General features: G+C 35.0%; 5 protein-coding genes and 1 long non-coding RNA gene across 8 annotated transcripts; 3 read left to right on the top strand and 3 right to left on the bottom strand.

The window, feature by feature from the left end:
* The first annotated feature begins 577 nt into the window (after window positions 1-577).
* Window positions 578-1,679, top strand: LOC106370064 (protein RADIALIS-like 3). Its single transcript, XM_013810138.3, has 2 exons — window positions 578-953; window positions 1,516-1,679. Exon 1 carries the CDS (start codon window positions 691-693, stop codon window positions 928-930), a length of 240 nt encoding a protein of 79 aa, XP_013665592.1. The 5' UTR covers window positions 578-690; the 3' UTR covers window positions 931-953; window positions 1,516-1,679.
* A 3,047-nt stretch (window positions 1,680-4,726) lies between these two features.
* LOC106449863 (ATPase family AAA domain-containing protein 3C) lies at window positions 4,727-7,636 on the top strand. Its single transcript, XM_013891565.3, has 6 exons — window positions 4,727-5,092; window positions 5,160-5,255; window positions 5,323-5,834; window positions 6,331-6,661; window positions 6,739-6,887; window positions 6,962-7,636. Exons 1-6 carry the CDS (start codon window positions 4,916-4,918, stop codon window positions 7,491-7,493), a joined length of 1,797 nt encoding a protein of 598 aa, XP_013747019.1. The 5' UTR covers window positions 4,727-4,915; the 3' UTR covers window positions 7,494-7,636.
* LOC106449972 (monoacylglycerol lipase ABHD6) lies at window positions 7,534-9,041 on the bottom strand. Its single transcript, XM_013891662.3, has 4 exons — window positions 8,308-9,041; window positions 8,053-8,139; window positions 7,832-7,899; window positions 7,534-7,717 (listed from the first exon to the last, which is right to left on the bottom strand). The coding sequence occupies exons 1-4, from the start codon at window positions 8,899-8,901 to the stop codon at window positions 7,594-7,596; spliced, it is 873 nt and encodes a 290-aa protein (XP_013747116.1). The 5' UTR covers window positions 8,902-9,041; the 3' UTR covers window positions 7,534-7,593.
* Window positions 9,042-9,156: 115 nt separating this feature from the next.
* LOC125580529 lies at window positions 9,157-11,668 on the top strand. Its single transcript, XR_007318224.1, has 2 exons — window positions 9,157-10,476; window positions 11,364-11,668. It is a non-coding gene; the product is annotated as an uncharacterized LOC125580529 (long non-coding RNA).
* A 310-nt stretch (window positions 11,669-11,978) lies between these two features.
* On the bottom strand, window positions 11,979-16,099 carry LOC106450134 (monoacylglycerol lipase ABHD6-like). 3 transcript variants are annotated; one of them, XR_007318223.1, is made up of 6 exons: window positions 14,744-16,099; window positions 13,624-13,713; window positions 13,304-13,371; window positions 12,373-13,203; window positions 12,233-12,308; window positions 11,979-12,136 (listed from the first exon to the last, which is right to left on the bottom strand). XR_007318223.1 is itself a non-coding variant. In XM_048745058.1 (4 exons), exons 1-4 carry the CDS (start codon window positions 15,392-15,394, stop codon window positions 13,065-13,067), a joined length of 948 nt encoding a protein of 315 aa, XP_048601015.1. In that variant the 5' UTR covers window positions 15,395-16,099; the 3' UTR covers window positions 11,979-13,064. The 3 variants fall into 3 exon arrangements, 1 of the variants encoding a protein (XP_048601015.1); XR_007318222.1 differs by having other exon boundaries at window positions 11,979-12,308; XM_048745058.1 differs by having other exon boundaries at window positions 11,979-13,203.
* A 3,980-nt stretch (window positions 16,100-20,079) lies between these two features.
* On the bottom strand, window positions 20,080-22,781 carry LOC106369822 (GATA transcription factor 19-like). Its single transcript, XM_013809931.3, has 2 exons — window positions 21,013-22,781; window positions 20,080-20,705 (listed from the first exon to the last, which is right to left on the bottom strand). Exons 1-2 carry the CDS (start codon window positions 21,313-21,315, stop codon window positions 20,340-20,342), a joined length of 669 nt encoding a protein of 222 aa, XP_013665385.2. The 5' UTR covers window positions 21,316-22,781; the 3' UTR covers window positions 20,080-20,339.
* Between the last annotated feature and the right edge of the window lie 2,532 nt (window positions 22,782-25,313).

Here is a 25,313-nt window from a genome sequence, read left to right as displayed (position 1 = left end):
AATTTGTTATAAGAGCCATGAGACGAATCCGTGAAAGAAGTGAGATGGTGTTTCTTTTATGACTATATTGAAAAGACATATCACTATACAGCTACACCAATGAACGCGTAGAGAACCTATCAATCATACAAACAAAAAAATCAATCAAAATGGATGGAAATCACAAGAAAGCATCAAACATAATCTAACAATCTCATGTGTTTATAATAAGCATCGGATGCTACAATCTAATAGTGTTAGATCACATCAAAAGCCTTAAAGAGGTATTAAGCATGGTTACTGCATTAGTCTCTACTGTACGGCTTGTAGCCTCTTATATTTTTTCTTTACTGTAAACAAAGGAGGAAGGAAGCCTCTTATATTTTGTCCTATTGCATGGGCAAGGAATCTCAGATTTCATTGGATTGTTTCACATCTCAGATTTCATTGGATTGTTTCACAATTGTGTACCTTCTCTAAGACTTTATGTGGTTGCTAAAAAAAATAGTTGCTAAAAAAAATAGTCACTCTTCAAAGTATATATTCGTCCAACTGGATTAACCCCACAACATGCTTTTTTCTTCCTATATATAAGGAGCTTCTCACTCTCTCAACTAACCAAATCAACTCATACATACATCTTTCTTCTTTTACTCCCTCCAAAGAAACCAGATTTCCATTTTCAAAACACTCTTTTCGATCCTTTACTAAATGGCTTCCAACTCCATGAATTCTAACACTTCTTGGACGCGTAAGGAGAACAAACTATTTGAAAGGGCTTTGGCTATATATGAGCAGGACACTCCTGACCGATGGCATAACATTGCTAGAGCAGTTGGTGGGAAATCAGCTGAAGAAGTAAGGAGACACTACGAGCTCCTCGTAAGGGATGTCAATGACATTGAGTCAGGGCGTTATCCGCATCCTACTTACCGTTCAAATGGAAACTGAAAGCATTTACGCTACTCAAAAAGGTGCCGCTCACAACTATTAATATGCATGACATTATTATCTTAAAGTGTAGACATGCAATATATATTTTGTTATGTTTCTATCTTATTTCACTGCCTACCTGGATCTGCTTATTCAAACCAATCATACAATAAAATGAAAAGAAAATATATCTTAACGATCTATAATAGTAAACGCCACTGTTTGTTTGTTTCCCATTTCTATGAACTGTCCCAACTTCTGAAAGTGTGGACAACAAGCGAATCTAGTAACAGAGAAATACAAAAGCTCGTTTTGTCTAGTTCTTGAAATGATCGTTAGTACATTATCTCCATGCTTGTTACTATTATATTCATAAGAATACATTCCTTGAAAACTTTTTTGCCTAAGAATAAATAAAAAAAATCAAAGTCACAACTGATGATACGTGATAACATGTCCCATGTCTCTTGTCTTAAGCGTTGCAAAAATCTCCATTGCCTAAGTTATGTAACATGGTTATCAATATCCTTGCCTAATTTTAATATCTACCTCTTTTTAGTCTTTAACTTCTAATTTCATCTGGATTTTATATATTTATTGCAGGTTCCTCTGAAACCAACATGATTCGAAAACCAGAAACAAACAGAGAGCATCTAAACAAAGATATATCTAATGTATTTACGTCTATTGTGTTATATATATACGACTATGTAAGAATTTTCTGCTTTCATGCTAATATTAATGAATCAACGTGAGTTTCACATGAACCAACTCGTTCGTTGGAACTCTATTTAATATCATACAAATCATACATAATCAAACTAACTAACAAGATCGAACGATTCAGAACATAATTTGCATTCACTTTTGCACTCACCTCGCCGTTTTGGCGCCCAGCTTGATGATAATTTCCATGGATATCAAGAGAGCATAGTTGATGGTGATCATTAAATAAAAAATTAGAGAAACTACTTTCTTAGACGGATTAATTAATCTATGGTGGATGGTTTTCGTTTGGTTCTCATGGGATACACGCGTCCTTATGCACCCGAAAAAGTTTTTGCAGTGGCATGTAATTTGAATATCTACTTATATAAAAGAGGTTAAATCTTACACTATCATAATATAATTGTCACAAAAATGTGCAATATTTTTTATTTCGAAAAATGTTAAATTAATTCAACCAAAAATACATTTTACAAGGAAAGTTGCTTGTTCGAGAGTGAGACGAAAACCAAATTTAGCTTTACATCACAATAGAGGGTTATCCAAAAGAGAACCATGTTTCCATGGCCCTTTGAGTGTGTAATGTATTAATGTTGGCTGTGTAAAATAAATAAATATAGGAACGCAGGAACAACATAGCGTTGACACTTGACATAAGCGACTACTAAAAAGAGTGAAAAGGAAAATTAAGTAACAAAAATGTTAAGGTTTAATACTACTATAAGTTTTACACCAAAAGTAAAAGTCAAGATGAGAGGTCCACAATTGAGCTAATGCACCTTTTGTCACTTTTGGGTATTATTCGTTTGTACCAAAACAAAAATGTAAGTAATATGTATACTTTTCTCAAAGGAAAATGAGGTATATATCGCCTTTTCTGTAATATTTTAGAGCACATGCCTTGTATATTCTACATACGTCGCAAAATTGCGACCCATATGAACCATTACGAAGAATTGGAATTATTCATTTCACTATAATCTAAATTCAAATTAGTTCAAGAGAATATAAAGGTACACGTACTATATTTTCTCTGAAAAAGAGGGATAATATTCTGCAACATCTTACTTTTTTTTTTGAAAAAAAGTTTTCATATTTAAATTGCAATGATGAAAATAAAGTTACAAGGCTATGAGTTTTGACATCATAGAGATCAAAATAAAGCTTGAGAAAGAAAGATGATTGACAAAATCATATGGAGCTAGAGAATTAAAGCAAAACATTCTGAGCATTTGAAGAAATTGAGAGAGGGATTAGCTCACTAAATAACTTTAGTTTTGGTCTCCGTGACGACCTCTGCCTCGGCAGCCCCGGCTTTTGCAACCTCTTACCGTGTGCCATTGCATATCTTGGACCTTCTGAGATGGTTTCAACTCTCTTCCATGTCGTGATCTTTGAGCCATTTCATATTCATTAAAATAACCTGTACAATCACCTGTGAAAGGAGTAAAAGACAAACCTCCAGAAGTAGATGGTGGAATATCATTTGAAACTTTGGGCGGGGTGTTAATAAAACACTCCCAGTGACTGAAAAATCTCCCAGAGTAGCTGCATGGTTTGTATTAAGCGGAGTATTTTCAGACAAGGCTGAATTGCTAGAAGGAGTGTCTGTTGGTAGTTGTTGGGAGGATTTCAACAAAGGATGAAGGTGTAGAGGCTAGTACCTGGCCATCAAATACTGATGTAGAGTTCAAAGTAGCAACTGATGAAATAGGCAATGCAACATCTTACTTTCACACCGCTTGTTTTGTATATATTCCCGGCACAGAACTGCGACCCATACAAAACATAATGAAAAACTAGATCACTATAAATTTAACAATTGGAGTGTTGATCTAGAACAAAATGGTGTGGTTGTGGTTGGAATTGAACCGTTTAAAACAATTAAGATCATTTCGTAGTTTATTACCATGACCTAGCTAGACAAAAAAAAATGTTTCATCACATGAACTTGACGTCTCAAACACCGAGCCATTGTTTCAACATTCATATTCACATTACAACAAATAAGATACATAACTTGCAAATGGACAAGGATTCATAAAATTTATTGGTTGGGAATAAATTATATATAGTACAATTAAGTGGATTAGACTTTTTCTTAAAATATATAAGATAGTGGATAATAATTAGCATTGTTAAACTTATAACTTCGCAAGTACGTACGTTCGAATAATCTCTATGTCCACTAAGATGGTGTGTGTTTTTAAGTATACCATCGAGAATATTCAACTAAATTCAGTATTTGGTAGTTTTAATTATATGAATGTGGATTGTGGAATATTTCTTGTATTTTAAATCATTATAGAGCAATTATAGCTTACGTTTATTTTTATACATGAGTAAACAAAATGAATCGTACGAATATTTTTTTTCGTGGCCGAGTGGAGAACAAAATTTAGTCACAAATTTCAAATAAATCCTAATTTAAATCAGTGGTTTTTGAAGCAAATAATCATCCAACTGGTTCGACAGAAGTATAATTCCGCCCGTTGACATATGCAACTTTTTCATCACTACGTTACGTTTTTGTTGTTAGTTCAGGCCGGTCCATAAAATCCTCCGAGTGATGACTGACCGGGTTATTAGATATTTGATAGCAGTTCATGCATGATATATAGTATGGCTTATATTAGTGTTATCTCTACATCATTACTCGGATTCAAACATACATAATACTCAGACTCTTTGAGACGTTTGACGTATATCATCCAAAATTACATTAATATGATAATTAGACACATCAAAGTATTCATGTTGTTAGTCACATGTCATTAGCCTGGTCAGATTAGCTTAGAGAGTAGAAGAAAGTATACATGTACACGGTTCACATTTACACATCTGAATAGAGGAATTTTCCCTTTGTTCGATATCTTCTACTAAGACATAAACCACACAATCGATGAGAATGAATCCAAACATTAGTTACACGATGATTTGAATCGAAAGATGGATTTTAAAAAAAATTCACATGGTCGTGAAGATGTAACTGGGTTTAGGCTGTAGCCCAATTCACGGCCCATATTTAATTAAGGCCCACGTTTTAAGATTATTCTCCAAGGAAAAAAGAGAAACGTGTACACTCGGAAAAGAAAAATTCATTTTTTTATAAAAACTCTCTTCCGCTTAAACCCTAAGAGCTTTAGCCACCACCGTGGGGTTTATCGTCGTCGGCGAACCCAGAAATCGACCGTCAAAGTTTTAGCCTTTAGCTCTGTTTCTCAATCTGAGAAAAGGGTTCTTCTCAAATCTCTTCCTTGGCGTTTGTTGATAACCAATGTCTAGATGGTTTACTTTCTTCTCTTCTCCTCCGTCAGATTCTCCGGCGAATCAATCCTCGTCGGAGTCCAAACCAGAGCGCGATGAGCCCAAAGGCTCGGGCTTTGATCCCGAGGCTCTGGAGAGAGCTGCGAAGGCTCTTAGAGAGATCAACAGCTCTCCTCACTCCAAACAGGTAAGTTAGCAAAGAAGGGTCTTTTCGTAATTTACGGAATTAGAGTTTTTTTTTGTTTCTTGATCAGGTGTTTGATCTCATGAGGAAGCAAGAGAAGACTCGATTAGCTGAGTCAGCAGCTGACAAGTCTCGTAACGATGCTATTCGAGCACACAGTGATATTGTGAGTGTTACAAATGATCATAAGCCTTTAGATATTTAATAATATGATTTGTTTGAAAAATGTGCAGGAGAGACAGCAGAGATTAGCAGAGGCACAGAGGAGTCTTTTGCAGACAGAAGCGCTAACCAAAGCTCAGACTCTTCGGTACGAGGATGAGTTAGCCAGAAAGAGACAGCAGACAGATCACGAAGCGCAGAGACATCACAACGTCGAGCTGGTGAGGATGCAAGAGGAGTCTTCCATGAGGAAAGAGAGATCGAGGATCTCAACAGAAGAGCAGATCCAAGCTCAGCAACGCCAGACCGAGAAAGAGAGAGCTGAGCTCGAGCGGGAGACCATTCGAGTCAAAGCCATGGCTGAAGCTGAAGGGAGGGCTCACGAGGCCAAGCTTACCGAGGATCAGAACAGAAGGCTGCTTATGGAGAGGATAAACGGTGAGAGGGAGAAGTGGCTTGCTGCAATCAACACCATGTTTGGTCACATCGAAGGAGGGTTCAGGACTCTGTTAACTGATCGGAATAAGCTGATTGTGGCTGTTGGAGGTGCTACAGCGTTGGCTGCTGGTGTTTACACTACTCGGTATGCTTCTCCTAACTGTTTCTGAAACAGTCTTGTTTGACTCTAGTGGATGCTATTAGGCCTGGGCATTTCGGGTATTGGTTCGAGTATTTTGGGTGGCGGGCTAGAAGATCCATTTACTATCTGACCTATTTTTGGTTCGGGTAGTTTTGGGTTCGGTTTGGTTCAGATAGTAAATATACCCGGAAAAGATTTGGTTCTCATTTGGTTTTGGTTATTTTGGGTAAAATATCGGGTATTTTAGTTAAAATATCAAATAATTAAGGATGATTTGAATAAAATCTTGGATATTTTGGATTGTTTCGGTTATTTCGGATATAGAAATATAGGACTCATTCGGGTATCTGAGGAATTCGGTTAGGTTCCGGTTTCAGGTATTTTGATTCGGTTCGGGGTTCGGTTCTTCGGTTCCGTTTTAATTTGCCCAGGCCTAGATGCTATACTCTTTGATCATCTTTTAACTGAATCTATTTGGTGATTCTTTTGTGTTTAACAGTGAGGGAGCTAGAGTTACATGGGGATACATTAACAGGATGCTTGGCCAACCATCACTTATCAGAGAATCTTCAATGGGTAGGTTTCCATTGGCAGGCACAATGTCTCAGCTGAAGAACAGAATCTCAGGGGGAGCAGCCTTATCTGCAGCCAAAGGATCAAAGCCGCTTGACAATGTAATTCTCCATCCTTCTTTAAAGAAGCGAATTGAGCATCTCGCTAGAGCTACATCGAACACCAAGTCACACCAAGCACCGTTCCGCAACATGATGTTTTATGGACCTCCTGGTACTGGTAAAACTATGGTGGCAAGAGAAATAGCTCGAAAATCGGTAAGCAACCATTCCCCAAGGAAGCCTCACTTATGTTTTAAATGCCTTCTTCTTTTGACATTGTTGTATTGGTGCAGGGTCTGGACTATGCTATGATGACAGGAGGAGATGTTGCTCCCTTGGGATCACAAGCTGTTACTAAAATCCATCAGATATTTGATTGGGCTAAGACGTCTAACAAAGGTTTACTTCTTTTCATTGATGAAGCTGATGCTTTTCTATGCGAGTAAGATCCCTCTCCCTCTTGTCTTGTTTAAGATGACAAAAAGGATTGCAATGATGATTCCTTTTGTAATGCAGACGTAACAGCGTTTACATGAGTGAGGCTCAGCGTAGTGCTCTGAACGCATTGCTCTTCAGAACCGGTGATCAATCCCGAGACATTGTTCTTGTCTTGGCTACCAACAGACCTGGAGATCTCGACAGTGCGGTTACAGACAGGATAGATGAAGTCATTGAGTTCCCACTTCCAGGTGAAGAGGAACGTTTCAAGCTACTCAACCTCTATCTCAACAACTACTTGAAGAAGAATGAAGAGAACAGAGATACAAAGCCTAAATGGAGTCATTTGTTTAAGAAGCTGTCACAGAATATTAGAGTTGAAGATGACTTGACTGATAAAGTGATCTCCGAGGCTGCGAGGAAGACTGAAGGATTCTCTGGCCGTGAGATCGCAAAGCTTGTGGCTGGAGTACAAGCTGGAGTGTACGGAAGGAAGGATTGCGTGTTGGATTCTCAGCTTTTTAAAGAGATTGTTGAGTATAAAGTTGAAGAGCATCACCAGAGGATTAGGCTTGCTTCTGAAAGTTGTCAGCCATTGCTCTTCTCTTGAGCCATTCTTTTTGGTTATATTTGTTGTTTACTAATTTAAAAATCACAAATTCAATTTTTTATAATAAAAATATTTGGGTGAAACCATTTGGATTCTTGTTTTAAAGATTTTCTACAGAAGCAAGAAATTTGTTGAGAAGTTTATTGTAGACAAATGGTCTCTCCAGTTGCACCAAGTGACCTCCATTCTTTATACTTTCCATGCTTGTCATTTCTCCCAATTTACTGCATTATGTAAATATGAAATGGACATAAATAAAGCTAATTTTATGTAAAATAAGTTGAGAAAACTTTACAATTATGAAAGAAAATAAAAAATTGATTAGTAGAGAAACTCACACTCGCAGATCTTTCACAAATTCAAGACTGAAGAATTGATCATTTTCGCCCCATAAAAGATGTATCTTCTGCAACGATATATATTAAGAATTGTGTATTTTTTTTCATATGATTTTGGTAAATTATCTTATATAGAGCAGATTTTTTGCTGCCACTAGTCATAGTCATATGGGTTTGTTTCTTAAAAGAAAACTTAAAGCATATAATAAATATTAAATTACCTGAGGAAATCTTGGGAATGTTTTGTCATTGCTGATGACTAGAGCTTCTAAGAGTTCAGCCCTTTCTTTCCTATTAGTAAACATTGTCTGTGCAAATACATAATCACACTGGTTATATATGTTTTTGTAAAATTTCATATATGTGAATGTGGTTGTTTATAACGTTATAATCCATGATTAAACATTGATATATAATAATATATCTGATTATAAAAGAAATTTCTGAAAATAAATAAAATAAAACAACGGATGCACCTTAAGGTAATCTTTTAGTGGCCAACTTGGGAGCCAGATGCGTTTATGCATAGCGGCGGAGAGAAGAAACTTAAGTCCTTTAACCGTTTTGGGTAACAAGACATCCGAGATTGAACTAAACCCAAACCGGTTCACATTCGAGTCGGTCATAACCGGAGGAGAACCAGACACCACTAAAGCCTTAACCATGTCCCCATGCAACTCCGCAATCTTGAACGCCACAACGCCACCATAGCTAAACCCGACCGGGACAAACGGATTCACGCCAAGGATACGCATAGCCTTTACCAAACACTCGGCTTGAAACTCCGGTGACCGGTCCGGTTTATCGGTGTACGACTTACCGAAAAAGAGCAAGTCCGGTATATAAACAGAGTATCTCTTTGATAAAGAACGAACCTGTAACGCCCAATTCATCACTCCATCGCCGGCAAAACCATGTATGAGTAACACGGCCGGTTTATCGCCGGTTTTCTTTGGTAACCAGAAATGAATATTGGTTCCTGGTTCGATTTCTACGGTGTAGGGAACAATGCCGGCTGATTTTACGATCATGCACATCGAGGATCTTAGTGCAACCACCAAGTTCACCATTATAAAGCTATCGAAATTCTTTCTTTATTTTATTCCTCTCACGACTCACATACCTTTGTCTCTTAGCTTAGAGTTACGTCTAGAGTGATACTTGAGTAGTTTGTAAAGAGATATTGATGTTCTAAAATTAAAGAAAATGACTGATGGATGTGAATCATGAATATGATCGTAAATTAATGATATGGGGACCAAAGAATTGTATATATCAATGCTTTTTTTTTTTTGAAACACATACTTTAATTGATAAGAGGGAAGGTTAGTTGGGAGCCATAAAAGCCCCATCAACCACCAATGTTTCACCTACAGACAAGGCATCCTTAGCCAAAGTATCAGCGAGGATATTCCTCTCACGAGGTATCCAAGGAAAAAAGACAGACTTAAACAAAGACGATAGAGATAGTTAGTCTGAAACAATTCCATATAGCTCCGGGAGATGATTACGGTCGTTGATGGCTTTGATCAGCTGCGCTGAATCAGATTCGAAGGACACGGCTTCCATGGCATTGAGATTGCAGGTGCGGACAGCCTCTCGGAGTGCTAAAGCCTCCGCCATAAAAGGTGAAGCAACAAACTCCTGATACTTTCTCTCTGATCTATTCGTCGGGGAAGAGAGGATGACCCATCCTAGGCCCACTGCGTTCCTTCCAGGTGTCCAAGCTGCATCAGTTTGCACAGTCACCACATCAGGAGGTACTCGTACGCGGGGCTTGAGTCATGTTGGTGATGGTGGTTTGTCTGTTGATTTGTTGAGGCTCCATTCTCTCGCCATTTTGATTGCTAAGGACAGAGTTTCCTCAGGAGATGCTGAGAAGTCCTCAAAAAGAAACATGTTCCTGGCCTTCCATAAACTCCATATGACCCACAGAGATAAAGCTCCGAACGTGATACCAGCGGGAGGTAGGCATCGCAAAGTACAAAGAGATGTCCAGCTTGCTGCCAAATCTAACAATCCACTGCAGTAGTCCACTTCCGTTACGAAAGGGGCTAGATTCCAGACACTTTGAGCAAAGCGACATTGGAAAAGTAGATGATTAATAGATTCGGAGCATCCGCATCTCTTGCAATGGGGATCAACAGCAATATTCCTTTGTAGCAGCTTTTCTCCCACTGGGAGCGCTCCTTTAAGCAGTTTCCATGAGAAGGTTTTTATTTTAACAGTGTAGTCTCCTGTCTTGGTGCCTAACCAGACAAGTTTATCCGGAGCCCCAGTTGCACTTGGTTTTATGCACATGATTCTCTCTTCATAATCCGGGACACAAAGTTGGATTTTGTTGTGGTCCCATTCCGTGGTGCCTGTGACCATGAGTTCTGCTACCAACAAATCAACATATTTCACTCGAGGCGGACCAAAAGGTCTCTCCTGGTGTCTCGTCTCCAGCCAAGGATCTTGCCAGACCTTGATAGATTGTCCGTCGCCAACAACCCATCCCAAATTCTCACCAACAGCTCTCTGCCTAACAAAATACTTCTCCATCCGTGCGACATCGCAGTAGCTCCAGTAGCAGTGAGAATATTGCCATCGGGGTTGGAGATTGCATCAAAAACCAGATTGCCTCCTTGCTAAGGTCCTTCAAGGTAAATATATCAATGCTTATATTGTACAAGATCCATGTACGAGTTTTTTCGGCAATTATTTTATAGACATGTGCATGAGAACTTAGATTTTAAGTGAAGTGTATTACTGAAAATATTAAAGCACAAGAAGGATTTTTTTTTTTAATTCTAAAATAAGAATAAAAGTTTGTCACGTTTTCCTAAAGCTTTTCTCGTCCTGGGATTTTCATGAATATATGAGATGGCCCCGTGGGCGTGGATGATCCAACTGCTACCGACGCTATCTCATGATCCCATATCTTCTCCTTAAAGTCACCCATCTAGTCTGCATACTCTTTGTACCTAACATTATCATGACGGCATTAAATTCCATGCCTGGCCCTCCAACTTAAAGTTTAACATTCTATATAGCAAAAATAAAATAAAACATACTTTATAGCACGAGCTGATACGTAAGAGCATCATTATCCATATATCCCATTTGGGTTTCTTAATGATTTATTTAATAATAAAAATTAGTTAAGAAATTTAGTTAAGAAACCCATAGATTTTGTGTTCCATTGGGAGTTTCTTATTCAATGGTTCTTAAAATTTTTTGCATAATTGAAATATTACTTACTCAAATATTTATGCATATTATATCATAATACTATGAAATACGTTCTCGTGAATCTCATCTTTGAGCACAAGAAAAAGTCTTAGAAGAAAACACAATTTTCTTGTTCTCCAAGTTCAGTAGTATGCACAAAAAGATAGTATATGACCGTCAAAAAGTCCCCTTACATAAAAACTTTCTCTTTTTTTCATATTATGTATCGGCAAATGATAGCAATTTCTAATGCAAAAAATTTTCATTTGGCCACATTTTATATTAAGTCTTTGTTCTGAGAAATACCAGATGGATTCAGGTTTGAGGCCTTTGATGTTGTAGTAACAGAGTCAGATAAAGCAAGCTTTGCAAGTGTCTTAAACTCTCCAAGCTTTGATCCAGAAGAGAATCTTCATGGAGATAAAGAAGCCCTCTTGCAACTCCTTCTATGATTCTACACCTCACATCCCAAGTAAGTAGCCAACGTTTGTGTTCATCTATAGATTCACAAAGAAAAAAAAAAGATTTATTTTTCTCTAGTCTGATAAAAGTCTTGTAATGAAAATACATTACAATTGGTCGTGCCAAGGCTTACCGAATATAAAGTGATCAAGACTTGAATTATGGACATGCTCATAAACAAGAATCTCTCCATCTCCTTCATTACAGAAGCTAAGAAGCTTAACCAGATTCCTATGTTGGAGTCTCGTTAAGAGTAAAACCTCATTCTTGAACTCTAAGTCTCCTTGTCCTGACCCTCCAGCTAATCTCTTTACCGCTATCTCTTGTCCGCTCGGTAAAATCCCCTGAAACCGGTATGACATCATCGAAAAATATAGATGTTTTGAAAACATATTTTACAATGAAAAGTTCATACCTTGTAGACAGATCCAAATCCACCTTGTCCAAGTTTATTTCCCGCTAAGAACTCATCCCGCTGAGAACTCATCGGTTGCGATTAAGATCATGCCGAGATCAAATCTTAACATAGATTGACCATCCGAATCAGACTAGAGCAAAAACATTGGCTTGGAGAGCTTTATCAATTTCATCAAAGGCAATAGCTTTAGCTTTTCCATCTTCAGTAAGAACCTAAACAATAAGTAGAATCCATATCTCAACTTAAAAAAAAAACAAAAGAGGTTCTCCCAATTAAAAAATTCTCATCAATGTAAAAAAAGGAATCACCTTTGTGATTGCAGCAGTTAAAGTAGTCTTCCCATGTTCTACATGCCCAATTGTTCCCACATTTACATGTGGTTTACTGCAAGAAAGAACACCATTATTAAATCAAGCTGCAACCAATTCAAAAATACAATCAAACTCACTTTCGAGTGGATGTGGCCATCGATCTCCACAGAGAAGTTCCGAAACTCAATGGAGGAGAGAGATCATCCGATCGAATGAGAGATCCACGGAGAAGGAGACAGAGAGAGATTTATCGAGTAGAGAGGAGGCTTAACGAAGTGAGATGGGGTTTTAGCTTTCGTTTGAACCTTGTAGGTGTGAAGGAGAGAACGAAAAGCCATCGTCGTCCCGTGGAGAACACAGGAGGAGACGGAGAAGACGGGGCACGAAAGAGAAGAGGAGAGAGAAAAAAAATGCCTCATTATTTAGTTTGCTGACACGTGGCTTAGAAATCCCCTTTGTAATCGGTCACAGAAATCCTATATTAAAGATCGATAACTGCAATTTTCTTTAGTTTTGATTTAATTAAATGCTTCATTATTTTTAAAAACCCTCTTAAGAACCCTGGTTAATGGTGCTCTAACAATGATAGGTACAATAACAAGTACAAGACTAAATTGATTGTATGCATGTTTTAGTTATTAAAATTAATTATTTTGATAATAATCTTTTACAAAATCTGGCTTGAACTCCACCAGATATTACATATATTGATCGTAACAGAAAAAAAAATCAAACAAACCAAACCAAATGATTATTCACTTTTGAGATAAATATTTCATATATATATATATCAAGATTAAGTATAACTTAATAACATTCTAAGATGTGTTTATTGAATGAGTTTTTCTTCAAAATGAACGGATGCAAGAAACTTTTTGAGGCGCCTATTGTAAACACAAGGCCTTTCCAGTTGCACCAAATGACCTGCCTTCTTTATGCTTTCTATTGTTGCGTTCTCACCTAATTCTCTGGAAATACCAACAACGACAAAAATTAGGAACAATACAAATCAATCAATTCAAATGGTAGAAAAAATGACTAAATGTTATGGATAGTCTTCGAACTTACGTTTTCATGTTTTTAGCTAACTCGAAGTCAAAGATTTGATCACTTTCACCCCACAATAAATGTATTTTCTGCATGCATACACACACACAAAAAAAAGAAGATCAAACCTAAATAATTTTGTTTTATGGATCTGTGATACAATTTCGTAGCTAGAATTTAGGACCATTTTTCACTCGGATTTTCAACTATAGTAAGAGTTATAAGATTGACAGATGTTGTTACAATGTAATTTTTTCTTTTGCAATGTAATTAATTTGATAGGCATTAATATCCCACATGTATGTAAACATAAACGGATTTGAAAACTTATTTATGCGTACCCATGGGAAATGAGGGATTGTCACGTCCTTGTTGCTGACTTCAACAGCCTCTAATAATTCAGCTCTTTCTTTCCTGTTGTTGAACATCACCTACCAATAAAAAAAAAAATCTGAGCACGTACATTCACATTACTGAATAATGTTTCTTTTCAACATTGTTTCTCTATAATAGTGAAGAAAATAAACTATAGTAATTCTAAATAGGGACCCTTCTAAATAACTAAAACACTTATCATTGGTAGACAAATAGATCTTAGTCACCCAAATATAGATACGAGAGTTAGTTAAGAGTAGTTGAACAAGTTATATATCTAAACTACCAAAATCATATTATATATATATATCAATAATCTGTTTTCATCATTTCGTTCTAGAAAATGTTAGGTGAACAAATAGATTAGAGTGAAATAATGTTAACTTCTACTAGTCTACTACTGAAAATTAAATTAGTGAAAGCGTAATTAATGATTATACGCATATACTGTGTTCTGAAGCCTAAGTGCAGTAAGCGTAATTAATGATTAATGTATACGCATAAATTCCTAGGTTAATAAGAAGAGGGACGTCTATTGTATGTGGACAACCTTTAGATTTTGTACTAGCAAAATTATCCATAAATTGTGTAGTTACCATTACCAAGTTCGGATATTTGATATAAAGATGCAAGATACTTCGCGAGGCACACCTAACTCTCACAATCACTTCATAGGGAATGTGATTCATATGAATCTTAATGTATAATCATTTGAAAATTATTATTGATATTTTGTTATCAATAAGCCTAAGAATGATTCTGAGGCAAACTAAATTCTTAAAATGATAGATATATAAGTTTTCAGGACACTAGAAAATATTTATTCATAATGAAAAACTTTTGTCTCAACAATGTGATATGATGTAAAAGTCCTTCAAAAATGAAATGACATAGCGAAACACCAGACGAACTCTTATAACTAACTAAAACGTGGAAATACATTCTTATAAAATGTCGATCGTTAATCTTGTAAGAGTCGCAGAAAAGGCAAAAAAATAACTTACACTTTCGCATAATATATGGTTGTATTATAAGGGTTATAAAACCCATTTTCACTAAACAGATAGCATAAGTAAAAATAAGTACCTCAATGAAGTCTTTAAACAATCGTTTAGGAAACCACAAGGGCTTATGCACAGCAATGGTGAAGAGAGCCTTAAGTTCCTTAACCGAAGTCGGTAACAAGAGTTCCTTGGAAGAACTAAACCCTAACCGGTTCAAGCTCGACTCACTAATGGAGTCGGTCATCGCGAGTATCGAACCGGACACAACCATTGCTCTAACCATCTCCGGGTAAGCCTCGGCAATCTTGAAAGCCACCATGCCACCGTAGCTAAACCCTACGGGAACAAATTTATCCACACCGAGGATACGAAGCCCCTTGACCAAACAGTTGGCTTGAAACGCCGGAGACCGGTCAGAGTTATCAGAGTAGGAACCACCGAAAAAGAGGAGGTCCGGTATGTAAACCGAGTACTTCTTGGATAATGCACCGACTTGAAACTGCCACGTTACGATTCCTTCAGCTGCGAAGCCGTGGATTAATAAAACCGCCGGTTTGGTTGGTTTATCCGGTTTGGCTGGTTTTCCGGTACGGGATTTCTTCTTTAGGATTTCTTTAGGAACCCAAAAGTTCATCTTTGTTCCTGGTTCGATCTCTAAAGTGTAGGGAACGACACCGGCCATTTTCATAAGACCGTTTAGCAATGGCTTTTGTGCCTCGACCCAGTTCACCATTGTGCTACTGCTGTTTTTTGGCTCTCTCTTTTTTTTTTTGGTGGAAAGATGAGTGATTTCAGAAGGATTAACTGGGAAGCAACATTATATAAGTTTTGTTTTTTCGTGTGTGTGTGTGTGTTTTAACGCAACTTGTGAAATTGGGTTTGGAATTTATTTTAATATATGTGTTTGGTGTTAGGTTGTTATCTTGGTTATCTAATTTTCCTTTATTCACTCCTCTAAGTAGAAGAATACTTCTAGAAACTAAGATGGTCAAGTTGATCAAATGACTAATTCATGTTTAAAAATTTATTTAAAATCACGTTTAATAAAATATTAATACGATCATGGTGATTCATTAGTCAATTCTAGTTAGAGAATATATGTTTGTCACGATAATACTTTCTGAAATTTCAAACTACCATACAGAAATATATGTTTTTTTTAATTTTAAATTAAAAGACAATTTACATGAAAAAGAACAAACTAAATGCATGGGTGCTAAAAAAATTTAAAGATGCATCGGTGCTTTTTTGGGAAAAAAATTTAGGAATTAACCAGAAGAAAAAGACAAGGTGAAATATACTCCCTCTAATTTCCCCTCTTTCGTAGGGTCTGTCTTTTTTGGGGAAAATTTACATGACTGGTTTTCCCACTACCATCCGCAAACGCAGCTTTTGCAGTTAATAGCGTTTGTTGGAGTTTTACAACAATCATTCAAACCGTTCTGCTTCAAAAAACTTTAAACCTCATAAATTCAAAAGCTGGTTTCAGCGTTTCAGCTACTGTTTGCGGTTGCGGGAGAATAATTTTTTTTAAAACAATATAAATGCAAAAATAAAAATATTCAATAGAAAATTGAAATTGAAATTATAAAAATACTAAAATATATCTATTATATTTTAATTAATATTATAACATTTTAAAATAAAAATATTTTCTATAATTTTAAAAAATTTAAAACTATAACTTTCTAAATATAATTTTTATATTTATTATAATATTATGATTTTGATATTTTATAATTATATAAATTGTAAATATTGTTAATTTATTATTTAACCGCTATTGTGTTTGGTAGTTAATCAATCATAAGTATCCGGTAAATGCATCAATTTTTAACCGCTGAACTAGTCGTACAAATTTCTTAAAACTGTTAGAAACCGCAACCATCCGCATCTGTAAACTTCCACAACCGCAATATGCAACTGCTGGATTTGGACCAGTCAGATCCTTAGTGATCGGAGTTTGATTGATGTAAGAAATTTAAGTATTGGTCAAAGGCCATGGCCATTTTAGGGTAATTGTTTTTTTTTTGGTTGGAGTATCAGACCTAATTAGTTACAGTTAGACGGAGAACCGGTGGATGGGGGTCCATTTTACTTTTCATGGACTAGTTTAGACAACCTGCATTTCCTACTTCCGTCGTTATATTGAATTTTTTTTATTTCCTCGTACAGAAATATTGCGTACCGTATAAGTATTATATTTATGATTTTCAAACATTATAGTAAGCATAAAAATTTGTCTTTGCTAAGCTTTTCTTTTGTTTGTCTTTGGTAGACAAACTAAGCGTAGGTATGCATAGAATATGGCATTGGCGGTGGTCCCTTCTAATCTCCCAAATTACGTTAATTAACTTTTGAATTTTCTCCCGACTTTGGATGAGGTAAAATTAAATGGGCTTAAGCCGAGTATAAAGCACAACTTACGTTCTGTTATATTCTTAACACTAACATGTAAAACATTAAACATTTTACTATATCTGTGATAAACTCAAAAATGAAGAGCGGAATATTATAAAATCTTAGTTTACAAAAAAATTTTTTTATAAAATCTTACCTTTTTATATAAAATTTTATTCTATATTTTTAAACGAATTTGACGAATGTTTTGGTATGTAATTGACATTGTAGTACATCAGATATCATAAAAATGAGGTACCATTTGATCAAATTTTTAATACAAAATTTTTATTTACTTTAGAACTCGATCGTCTGAGAAAGAAAGTATATACATCTATCTATATATATAAAGTTGGTTTTTTCCCTTCTTATGACATTTGGAAAGAGAGTTTGTTGACATGTGTATTCATGTTTTTTTTTGTATTTTAAATCCTTCTTCTTTTAAATTATTACAATTTACTCCATAAATTTCTAATTGTGTACTATCTAATCCTTCTCGCACTTATTGGTCCGAAATAAATAAAATCATATAAATATACTTTAAATTTTAAATTTATTAATAACTAAAAATACATAAACTTTCACCATTTTATTATTTTTTTACTAATTTTTTTATTTTATTTACAAATCTATCTATATAAAGTTGGTTTTTTTCCTTCTTATGACATGTGGAAAGAGAGTTTGTTGACATGTGTCTTCATATTTTTTTTTGTATTTTAAATCCTTATTCTTCTAAATTATTACAATTTACTCCATAAATTTCTAATTGTGTACTATCTAATCTTTCTCGCACTTATTGGTCCGAAATAAATAAAATAATATAAATATACTTTAAATTTTAAATTTATTAATAACTAAAAATACATAAACTTTCACCATTTTATTATTTTTTTACTAATTTTTTTATTTTATTTACAAATTATATATTTATTAATAATCAAACTAAGAATAAGAAATTAGAGCACCAACACAAATAACCAAGAAAACGAGCCAGATGGAGAATAATAATCGAAAATCCAAAGCCACCAAGAAGCAGGAAGATATATGCTTAAAGCACCGGAATCACAACCAGTACCTAAAAGGTAAGAAACATCTCATAAATTAAACACGAACATACAAGACGACCATGCAAGTGAAAAAACACAAAGCTCTGGATAAAAAAAGACCAAAGCTCCAAGAGACTAACTCCGCACACCTATACCAAAGGAAACATGGAAAGAAAAGAAACAACTTGAAGAGTGGAGAATGGAAGACAACCACCAAAAAATCAGAAACTAAACTTGAGACCAAAAATTACCTTCCAAGCCCACATAGCATACACGAACGAAAACATTATCTAAACTTCGAGTGGCAAACATGGTGAAAGGGAGAGCCACCAGAGATGCGATGAAAGCTGCAAAGAGATGCGAGAATAGTGAGGGAAAGAGAGACGAAACGAAATCAACAAACTATGAAGCCACCCTCGAGCTATGAAAGAGAGCATAGAAGTCAGAACACCAAAAACTAGATCTTGAAAACCAAGACGAGCAAAAACTATGGACGGTAAGCATCAAAGACGACTAAACTCTGACCCAACCAAGGAGATGCGATTCCTAACATCAGCTGAAATCTAAAGAAAAAGATGAGCAATCAATATTGACTGGAACAGCCTACAATACCGTGAGAATCAACCGAACAACTGAAAACTCAGAAATCTGATCTATAACAAATACCATATAATCTCACAGGTGGAAAATCCAAAGAAAAACAAGAGAAAGAAGTGAGTCTTTTCCGGTGATGGTGAGAAGCACCGCACACCAGAAAGGTAATGAACTACATAGACGGTGACGGCTCAAGTCAAAATATGGGAAGAAGACAAAAAATATCTTAAAAGTTTTAATTTTCAAAAATATGAAAAAAATATAATACAATTTTGACGTTGAAACCGTTAATCTTAGAATTAATCAACAAATGCGTAGATGCAAAGTTATTGAAATTCAATATTCTTTTACGTTAGAGGTTCACTTCACTATTAACAAGTATTGTACACACAATAACACATTATTCAAAAAAACAAACACAAAATATATTAACATATCACCTACTACTACATAACACATTAAAAATACCAAATAATGCTCTTAACAAATAAAAACGATAAAATAATTACATTATCCAAAAAATCATGTTCTTACCAATAATAAAACAATATTCTGCGCGCTGCGCGGACACCCCTCTAGTGATGTTATATTTTTGATTATCTCTAGGAAAACTTAAAAATATTATAACTGATAAGTCTTCTTGTTCTACATTCCTGGAAACATGAACATCTAGACAATTCAAGTCCGATATAATTTGTTCTGCCGTTTAAATATTAGGAATGCAGAAAAGTCATTATTCTATACGTCCCTGGAAATATCTAGACAATTCAAATCGATTTTTGTTCTGGCGTTTAAATATCTACAAGACAACAAATCAAATAGAAATAAAGCTTTTATATGAGAGTGAAAGGCGTTATGAAAAGGATAAATTTTATTCACATGGAGTGGAAACAACAGTGTTATACAGAGACTGAGAGAAGTAGCCAAATTCATCGCAAAATTCCAAGACAATTAGGGCCATAATACGACAAACATTCATCTTGTCCACCATGCAGTCAGCAGATATATTTTTTTTTCTTATTAACCGGCGGGTATCCAAAGCCCTCGAAAAAGTCCAAACTAATCCACAAGAGAAGGTGCAGTCCACGGATAAACCCTCTCTTCGAGTATTCAAATGAGTCTATAGGCTCATATCCGTGTTAGATGAATATGATAATTGTGACTTAGTTTCGCGCAGCAGGTGGATCGAATCTGAAACGTGTTGGCGTCTCAGTCTGGTCTTCTTACCACTCGACCACAATCACGGTCAGTCAGCAGATATTTTGTTCAAGATTAAACGCTTAATATAATACGTGCAAAAAAAAATCAAAGGAAGATATGTATAACATGGTGAAAATCACAAATCTTGAATCACGGTCAAAGTAGGACACACATGAGAAAAAGGTTAAAAAGTACCTGAGTATACGTATCATTAGTTGATTACCCGAGAGAATATTCAAAAAGTCATGAAAAGAAAACACAAGTAGCTTCATACGAAATTTAATTTTAAAAAAAACTTACACAAAGACTATAAAATTAAATATATATGTAAAGAAAATAAAATTAAAATTTAAGACTTTCTCCTTTTTTTTGTTTTGGCTAAAAGGTATCCAAGGCCAAAACTCTTATGGGGAAAAGATATGAAACGGTCATAACTCATCACATCGTACAATCATGGACAAGTCTGGTCCGGTCGGCAACGTTAAGCCTCCAAGACAAGAAGGGATCGGTCGTGATATCATGTCTCTCTCTGACGTCATCAACGAAAGAATATTCGTTGTTGTTCGCCGGCGAGTAATAAGGAACTCTTTGCGTATTTTGCTGTTGGTGGTGAGTCCAAGGCGACGATGATGCATAATAATGATTATTATTACTGTTGTTATTATAATAGTAATCTGCACCTCCGTGATGATCCGATGCCGGAATACCAAAAGCCGTTAGTCCTCCACCGGAAGTAGAGTTTCCGGCTGCCGACGCACGTCTTTCTTCCTTCTTGAATCGGATTCCACACGCATTGCACAGTGACTGGCCAAATTAAAAATCATAAAGTTATAATCGATATATTTTCATAAGCTACAAAATGGACTAATAGTCGGTAGTGTAATATCGAACAAAAGTGGTAATGGTATATTATAGGATGCTTTTTTTTAAAGAGTGGTATTTAAAGCTGCCATCTCGAGTTTCAATATTCACAAGATGACTTCATTGATTTATACTTATATTTGGTCGAGATAAATAATGGATCTAAAAGTTTGGATAAGCCGAAAAATAAAATAGACTAATAGTATATGGTTTGTAACGATTAGTGATGCAATGGCTACATGTTATATACCTTGGGACCTCTTGGACCGTTTCTCCAAAGAGGAGTAGAAGTGGTATCACAACTAGCGCAGTGGCGAGCGACTAAGTTGTTTCCGCCGCCTCCACCGGCTTTCTTGCCACCGTGCAAGAAGTCCCATGAGCCTAAGGCGTTGGAGATATTGTTCGAAGTATGAGTAGAGAATCTACGGTCATCGTCGTCGTTGAAGAGGCGAGTAGAGGGAGTTCCAAGGGAGAGAGTGCAGTCAACAGAAGCATAAGGCGAGGAGTGATGATGGACGACATCATTTTCAGAGGAGAACATTGACAAACCCATCACTATACGTAGGTAAATGATTTTAAGGAAAATCGTGTTTCGAGAGATGAAAAGGAGGTGTGTGTGTGTTTCGTGTGGTGATTATAAGGAAACGGTGAAAGAGTAGTCAGCTAAAATACAAAGGAGTCCACGTTGCTGTTGTGAAGTGGAAACAGGAGTGAGTATTTATAGAACTTTGGTACGTAAGTACTCGACAAAAAGACCAAAATTTGGTCCCGGTGTTATGTATGTAATGTATTACTCAATCCATATTGTTTTCTTTCTTGTTCTTTAGATTAATTTAGATGAGTATATATATATGCTCCTTTAATTTGTCTAAAAAAGATGTTACAAAAAATATTTAAATATGTGTTGGGTCCTTGGTTCAGTTCTAATAAAAGACTTTTGTTGATGTTACATACGTTATATATTTCCATGGGATTACAATTTTCTGGATAGTATTCCAAATAATAACTCTAATAATTTAAGAATAGTGAGCTTTTTTCGATTAGTAATTGATTTTGATTTACCTGTTCTATTATTATTATTCCGTTTATTTAAGTCAATTTATATTTGAATACTTATAGTACAATTTTATTGCATTCCTACGTGATTTGTTAGAATGTATACAAAAAATAACTTAATCTATAAAACTGTACATCATTGAACGTAGCGAAAACAATTATGATATCTTTTCACCGTTCCGTATTCATTTTGTTTCATTAACGATATTGTTTTCCCACTAACACTGATTTCTTAAAAATGTATATACAAATATGCTATTATTAAGTCAGCAAGCAGATGATAATAACTGAAGTTCAAAGATAATTACTTTTGGACCAGAAGAAAATTAGAAATAAAAAATCACACAATATTTTCAGTGTTGTTTAGATATATTTCACTCTAAAACAATACTTTTAGTACGGACGAAATTGTTTAACACTGCTAAGCAAACTACAGTGTTATAATTAATTAATAAAAAGAGATTGTTAACAATTAAAAAGTAAGCAATAATAATGACAAGTTCAATCTGCAGACAAAGTGGAGGGAGAGCGATAGAGAATGTAGAAAAAAAGAGGACCACGTGACTTGGGATGTCACGGTCTTCAAAGGATCTGGTCTCTTCTCCGATCACGATCATCTCCAAACCTGAATCTCTCAGTCCCCTTCTTCCACACGTCGTCGCTTGCTTCACCGCGTCGACGTGTTATACTCTCAGTTTTTGCATGAGACTTTTATGTCCTTGTGATGATAACGTTCACCGCACTAAATTATGTTCTAGTATCACGCATTCTAATATGTGATAAAATATGACTCGTTCATTCTAATTTTTTTTTATCGGATGTCCTCGAAGGGACATGTTCATTCTAATTTATGTCGTTCAGAAACCGTCTTTTAAATTCCACATTCAAAAATATAGCAACATCTTCTCTATATGCATGTAACACTAATTTCCAAAGTAATCTTAGATGAAATGTCATGAATTTCAAAACAAAAGTGGAATTCAGAATATGAATCAGCTGGTCTTTTGCCACTCTATAGAAACACTGTCGAGATAGTATTTAATTTTATTAACCTTTTTTAACAGAAAAGAAGAGTGTCGAAATTTCACTCAAAAGATAGTATTTACAATTACAACCAATGAATGTTAAACTAAATACTCACGCGTACTTCAGTCGTTGCGAACTTTGTATGCATTTAAACATTAACGTTGTCACGATTGTGGCAAATGCATGAGATATCTTAATCGCCAAGGTCGGTACTTTTAAGGAGCTAACGAATAAAACTAGCCAATGCTCGAGTTAGAAGTGACATATTAAAGGGATAAAGGTAAAGGTGACCCAAGTGAGATACTTTACAATGATTTTTAAAGCAATAACATTGTGTTCTTTCTTTAGCTTGGCGAGAGATAGATCTATTGGTTAGTCAAAGAAGCAACCTCCAACTCAAATATAAAATTATAAAATAAAAGGTTACAAAGAGAATGAACCCTTCAAATGAATACACTATGTAGCTCTATAAAAGATCTTATATTCTTCATTGCTTATCTTTTTTTTAGTTGGATCAAATCACGTTGTAATTACGTTACTAACAGATCCATCTTGTTGTTTTTTTTTGTTTTGCACAAAGTAAAAAGTAATATAGAGAATATATATAGTTCTACAAAACGCAAAACAGCTGAGTTTGATCTAAGTGGAAAACAGATTAAATCAAAAGGGTAAGTAGACTCATTACCGATAACCAAAATCAGATTCTCAAGTAAGATTTCGAACTGCCATTTTTTAGTTTTAAACTGACATTTTATTTTATCGTATTTTATAAGTTAAAAACATCTTATTTGTGGTGATCATAATTATGATTATTAACACACTCCCCTTAATACGTTTGTAGCCGGATCGTCATTCGGGTACTTCGCGAAATCAATTTTCAATGTGTTATGTCGATTTTGGTTCAACATAACATATTAAGTTATACAAATTTTCATTTTCTTTTAATCGGAAAGAAGGGTACTCTAAATGCGGTGTCATCAACTTATAGTATTTGTTATTGACCATATCCAGTGAGTTTATAGTTTAACGAAAACAATCAACTGAGTTTCACATCACGATAAATACAATAATCCTTTTTGAGGGCGTGTACCGCCAAACATGAACAGACAAAAACATGTGTGACCAGAAAGGGTATGACACTATGAATATTAAGATGAAACATCAGGAATGGGGCTTAGAGAGAGAGAGCGAACAAAGAGAATCAGATCGGTCTTGAGATTGGTGTTATTTTGTTCAATTAAGACGACCACACCGCTTTCCCAAAGATGCTTCTCTCTCAAATACACATAACTTGACACTTTGCTTCATGACACACGAAACCTAACGATTACCCCAAGACACTAAGTGTTCGACTTTGTAATTGTCATGTCTCTCAACTCACGTGACTTCTAATCTATAACCTCCATTTGCATGTATTTTATAAGTAAGTGGTTTAGTAAAGCACGTTGCTTCCTATATATAAAATCATGTGCCAAGGTTGTGCATACAAGCAAAAAGTAATTAATAACCAAATACAAGGTACGATGTAACGTGGTTTAGTTACAGATTTAGCAAAGCTAACGTGAGCTTTTCTTTAGGCCGTACCGTATCCAAAGATGAAAGAAGAATGAAAGAGAAAAAAATATACTATACATCAAAGGCAACAAGATCCAACTGGAATGTCTTTTTTTCTTTGAATATAATGTCTGTGTTGTGTCGTTTTACCGATTGTCCCTTTAGATTACTCGACCATATATGTCATTTCACTTACTAATAATCATTTAAAATAAAATATTTTATATTAGCTAAATCTATTTTTACTTTAAGAACATGAATTACCTCACATGATTTCCAGTAACCAACAAAAAAGCATCTAATAAAACAATAAAATATTTTTAAATTTTGAAATGAGTATAACTATATGCTTTCAGTCTAAAGCTTAACAAATTTTATTTGTGATTTTAAAATAATATTGGAAATTAGAAATCCGCTTTAAACTACTTCATTAGTTGTAAATGGACCACTGTATTATCAAAAAAATTCACAATAAAAATCTTTTCTAATTTTTGTCAATATTTAAAAATATTTTGGTGTTTTTTTTTAAACGGTTTTTTTTAATAAATACATCTATATTATGAAATGTAAATATTATACACTAAAATTAATAATAACAAGAAAAAGAAAAATAAAATCTTTTTATTGGACTCAATAAACCCTTGAGTTTTTTTTTTTCCTTAAAAATATCCAAGAAAAAAAAACAAAGAGGTTTATAACACTCAATCTGATTGCTTAAACCTTACTTCTTGTGTCCTAACTTTAATCGCATCTGCACATACTGAAAAAGATCTTCTTACTTCTTTTGTAGTTCACATGGATCAAAATCTACCAGTGTGGTTCACAGAGTCAATATGAATCTGTAAAGTTGATGACAAAAAAAAAATACTGAAAAAGACAACGATGACGAGTGAATAATGAATTACTCAATGAGAA

Source organism: Brassica napus, chromosome C1, assembly GCF_020379485.1.
Source record: "Brassica napus cultivar Da-Ae chromosome C1, Da-Ae, whole genome shotgun sequence".
Taxonomy (NCBI): Eukaryota; Viridiplantae; Streptophyta; class Magnoliopsida; order Brassicales; family Brassicaceae; genus Brassica; species Brassica napus.
The sequence above is the reverse complement of the archived record's forward strand: the minus strand, read 5'-3'. Positions and strand labels throughout refer to the sequence as shown.

Excerpts from the sequence above, each read along its gene's own strand:
- LOC106449863 (XM_013891565.3), top strand. The coding sequence starts at position 4,916 with ATGTCTAGATGGTTTACTTTCTTCTCTTCTCCTCCGTCAGATTCTCCG. Across the intron at positions 6,662-6,738 it reads GAGAAATAGCTCGAAAATCG|GGTCTGGACTATGCTATGAT; the intron begins GTAAGCAACCAT and ends GTATTGGTGCAG. Across the intron at positions 6,888-6,961 it reads GCTGATGCTTTTCTATGCGA|ACGTAACAGCGTTTACATGA; the intron begins GTAAGATCCCTC and ends TTTGTAATGCAG.
- LOC106450134 (XM_048745058.1), bottom strand. The coding sequence starts at position 15,394 with ATGGTGAACTGGGTCGAGGCACAAAAGCCATTGCTAAACGGTCTTATG. Across the intron at positions 13,714-14,743 it reads TGTTTAAAGACTTCATTGAG|GTGATGTTCAACAACAGGAA; the intron begins GTACTTATTTTT and ends TTTTATTGGTAG. Across the intron at positions 13,204-13,303 it reads TTAGCTAAAAACATGAAAAC|AGAATTAGGTGAGAACGCAA; the intron begins GTAAGTTCGAAG and ends TGGTATTTCCAG.
- LOC106449972 (XM_013891662.3), bottom strand. The coding sequence starts at position 8,901 with ATGGTGAACTTGGTGGTTGCACTAAGATCCTCGATGTGCATGATCGTA. Across the intron at positions 8,140-8,307 it reads CACTAAAAGATTACCTTAAG|ACAATGTTTACTAATAGGAA; the intron begins GTGCATCCGTTG and ends GTATTTGCACAG. Across the intron at positions 7,900-8,052 it reads CATTCCCAAGATTTCCTCAG|AAGATACATCTTTTATGGGG; the intron begins GTAATTTAATAT and ends ATATCGTTGCAG.
- LOC106370064 (XM_013810138.3), top strand. The coding sequence starts at position 691 with ATGGCTTCCAACTCCATGAATTCTAACACTTCTTGGACGCGTAAGGAG.
- LOC106369822 (XM_013809931.3), bottom strand. The coding sequence starts at position 21,315 with ATGGGTTTGTCAATGTTCTCCTCTGAAAATGATGTCGTCCATCATCAC. Across the intron at positions 20,706-21,012 it reads ACGGTCCAAGAGGTCCCAAG|TCACTGTGCAATGCGTGTGG; the intron begins GTATATAACATG and ends TAATTTGGCCAG.